The sequence below is a fragment of the Momordica charantia genome (assembly GCF_013281855.1).
Source record: "Momordica charantia cultivar OHB3-1 chromosome 7 unlocalized genomic scaffold, Mcharantia_2.0 BLBB01000007.1, whole genome shotgun sequence".
Taxonomy (NCBI): Eukaryota; Viridiplantae; Streptophyta; class Magnoliopsida; order Cucurbitales; family Cucurbitaceae; genus Momordica; species Momordica charantia.
In genome coordinates, this window is record NW_028275165.1 from 11,554,556 (window position 1) to 11,556,970 (window position 2,415).

The 2,415-nt window shown below is 41.4% G+C and overlaps 1 protein-coding gene across 1 annotated transcript; it reads left to right on the forward strand.

Annotated features, from left to right (window-relative positions):
• The first annotated feature begins 349 nt into the window (after positions 1 to 349).
• Positions 350 to 2,415, forward strand: LOC111024422 (RNA-binding (RRM/RBD/RNP motifs) family protein). The gene is made up of 6 exons (XM_022302111.2): positions 350 to 707; positions 810 to 948; positions 1,025 to 1,139; positions 1,236 to 1,272; positions 1,369 to 1,606; positions 1,756 to 2,415. The coding sequence occupies exons 1-6, from the start codon at positions 522 to 524 to the stop codon at positions 1,860 to 1,862; spliced, it is 822 nt and encodes a 273-aa protein (XP_022157803.1). The 5' UTR covers positions 350 to 521; the 3' UTR covers positions 1,863 to 2,415.

The following is a 2,415-nucleotide window of genomic DNA, read 5'->3' on the forward strand; positions in this document are numbered from 1 at the left end:
TTTTTGATCCATATATTTTTATTGAAGGAACAATTTAGTCCTTTAATTCTATGGGTAACAATTTATTCCTTGTAGTAACTTAATCTCTACTCAATAAAATCTCATGAAAATTAAGTATGGATCCTTATTATATAACAAATAACAATTTTGGTAATTAGCATTTGTAAATTATCTACAAATTCCTACTGCACATAAAATCTTAACAATATAAAGCACAAGAACTCACCCAAACTATTTTTTAACCTATATATATATAAATGATAATTTTTCCTTCCATTTAAAAAACAAAAAAAAAATCAGGCTGGAAACAGTAATGATTTTCTCGTTAAGGGTATCCTTGTTTGAGGAATCTGGGTAGTTGTCGTTGTTTATGTATGTGGAAAAAGCGTTAGTTATTTCCCAAAAAAAAACAAACAAACATACAAAAGAAAAAGAAGAAGAAGAAGAAAAATGTCCAAAATGCGTCTCCCCCGCCATTGATTCGACTCGGTCCGCAAAACCAAACACTCGCCTCGGCGGCGATGTCTCAGCAGAGACCATTCCAGAGCCCATCGAATGACACCACTTTCACCAAAATCTTCGTCGGAGGCCTCGCTTGGGAGACCCAGCGCGCCACCATGCGAAGGTATTTCGAGCAGTTCGGAGAAATCTTAGAAGCCGTCGTTATTATAGACAAGAACACCGGCAGATCCAAGGGCTACGGCTTTGTAAGTCCCCTCTCTTTTAACCCTCTTCCTCCATTTTTCTAATTTCCATTTCTCATTTCCAAATTTGGGAATTGGGGCTTTTTTGGTTTTGGGTTTGATTAGGTGACGTTTAAGGATCCGGAAGCAGCCATTAGAGCGTGCCAAAACCCTTCCCCTGTGATCGATGGAAGAAGGGCCAACTGCAATCTTGCATCTCTTGGCGCCCATAAGCCTCCCCCTCCTCCTCCTCCTCCTCAACATGGTTCTTTTTTCTCTTCTTTCTCTTCTAAAATTTCCCTCTGCCAAATGCCAATTTTCTCAACAATTTTTTTCAACAGGTGGTGGAAGATTCAGAGCAGCAGTAGCATCTGGTAATGGGATTGTGCCTCCCCCTGGCCCTCCCTACATTCATCACCCCACTCCTCACTATTCATTCCCTCTTTCAGCATATGGGTAATCTTGTAAATTTGTGATCTCAATTATTACAGAAACCCAATTCCCCATTTTTCTGTTTTTTTTCATTAGAGCTCTCTTTTGGCCTTCTTTCAGGTATGCTGGATACTCACAAGATAGAATGTTTCCATTGGTGAGAATGTTGTTCGATTTGGTTTGGTTTGGTTTGATGTTGTTCTGTGTTTATGATTGTTCCTGGGATTGATTGGGGTGAGCTTTTTTGTTGCAGAACTACTACGGCGTTTACGGAGGCCAGCAGTTCTCGCCTTACTACGCTGCAAATGGGATTTCGGGATCGGCTGGAACGTTTCAAAGTCTCTATCCGTTCTACGCGCAGAGTAGCCAGGGGTATGGATTTGGAATGCAGTATCCCCAGCTTATGCAGTATCCGTATGTTCCTCAGCAGCACGGTTCGAGCGGTATCCTATCTCTTCCCGGCGTGACCGGTGCAGGAACGACCTCTGCAGGTGCTGAATGAAATACAAATGCTTGTAATGTAATTTGTTATTGCCAATGATGATGTCGAGAAATTGTTAGCTAAAGAATGTCATTTTGCTCGGAGAGAATTAAGTATGTTGGTTTTTGGGGATTTTATGTTGTGTGCGAAATGTTACAGGTGCAACAACAGCGACGATAATAGCGGTTGGATCGTCGGGGCCTTCGCAAGCTTCTTCTGCAGTAGGATCCGAGCAGAATTCCTCCGAGTTAGTCTCCACTGGATGACACAAACGCCTCGTTACACACTAACCACATCGACAAAGCCTCTCACGTGATTCGATAAGAAGGATATGAGAAAATGAGAAAAGGGAGATTCATGTTCGTTCGTTCCAGCATATCATCGAACGAGTCGTTCTTCGAGAGAGAAAACTATCAACACTATATCATAAGTTTGGTCCGGAGTGTAGTACTTTGAGATCAGGAGTCTGTGCTGCTGCTGCTGGGGAAGTAGCAGTTGTTAGAAATTAGGCGAAGGAATTTTATTCATTCATGTATTAAGCAAAAGCGAAAGAAGGCTTTGGATTCCCCGGGATTTCATTCGCTCGGTGTCGGGGGAAGCACGGAGCGTTTCCCTCATGTTTACATAATTTTTTAACTTTGTGAATGGGCTCAAAAGATTGATTTTATGTCTTTTGAGCTTCTTACAGAAATTTGTGGTGTTGGTCTGGTGTGGTCAACAAGGAAAGGCAATTAGCTGGTTGATGTGTAATGTAATTGTAATTGATGGGATCTCATCTTCTCCTTTGAATTCAATTACTTTATTTGGAGGATTGGATTA

Coding starts and splice junctions, on each gene's coding strand:
- LOC111024422 (XM_022302111.2), top strand. CDS start 522: ATGTCTCAGCAGAGACCATTCCAGAGCCCATCGAATGACACCACTTTC. Junction 949..1,024: donor TCCTCCTCCTCCTCAACATG/GTTCTTTTTTCT, acceptor TTTTTTCAACAG/GTGGTGGAAGATTCAGAGCA. Junction 1,607..1,755: donor TGCAGGAACGACCTCTGCAG/GTGCTGAATGAA, acceptor GAAATGTTACAG/GTGCAACAACAGCGACGATA.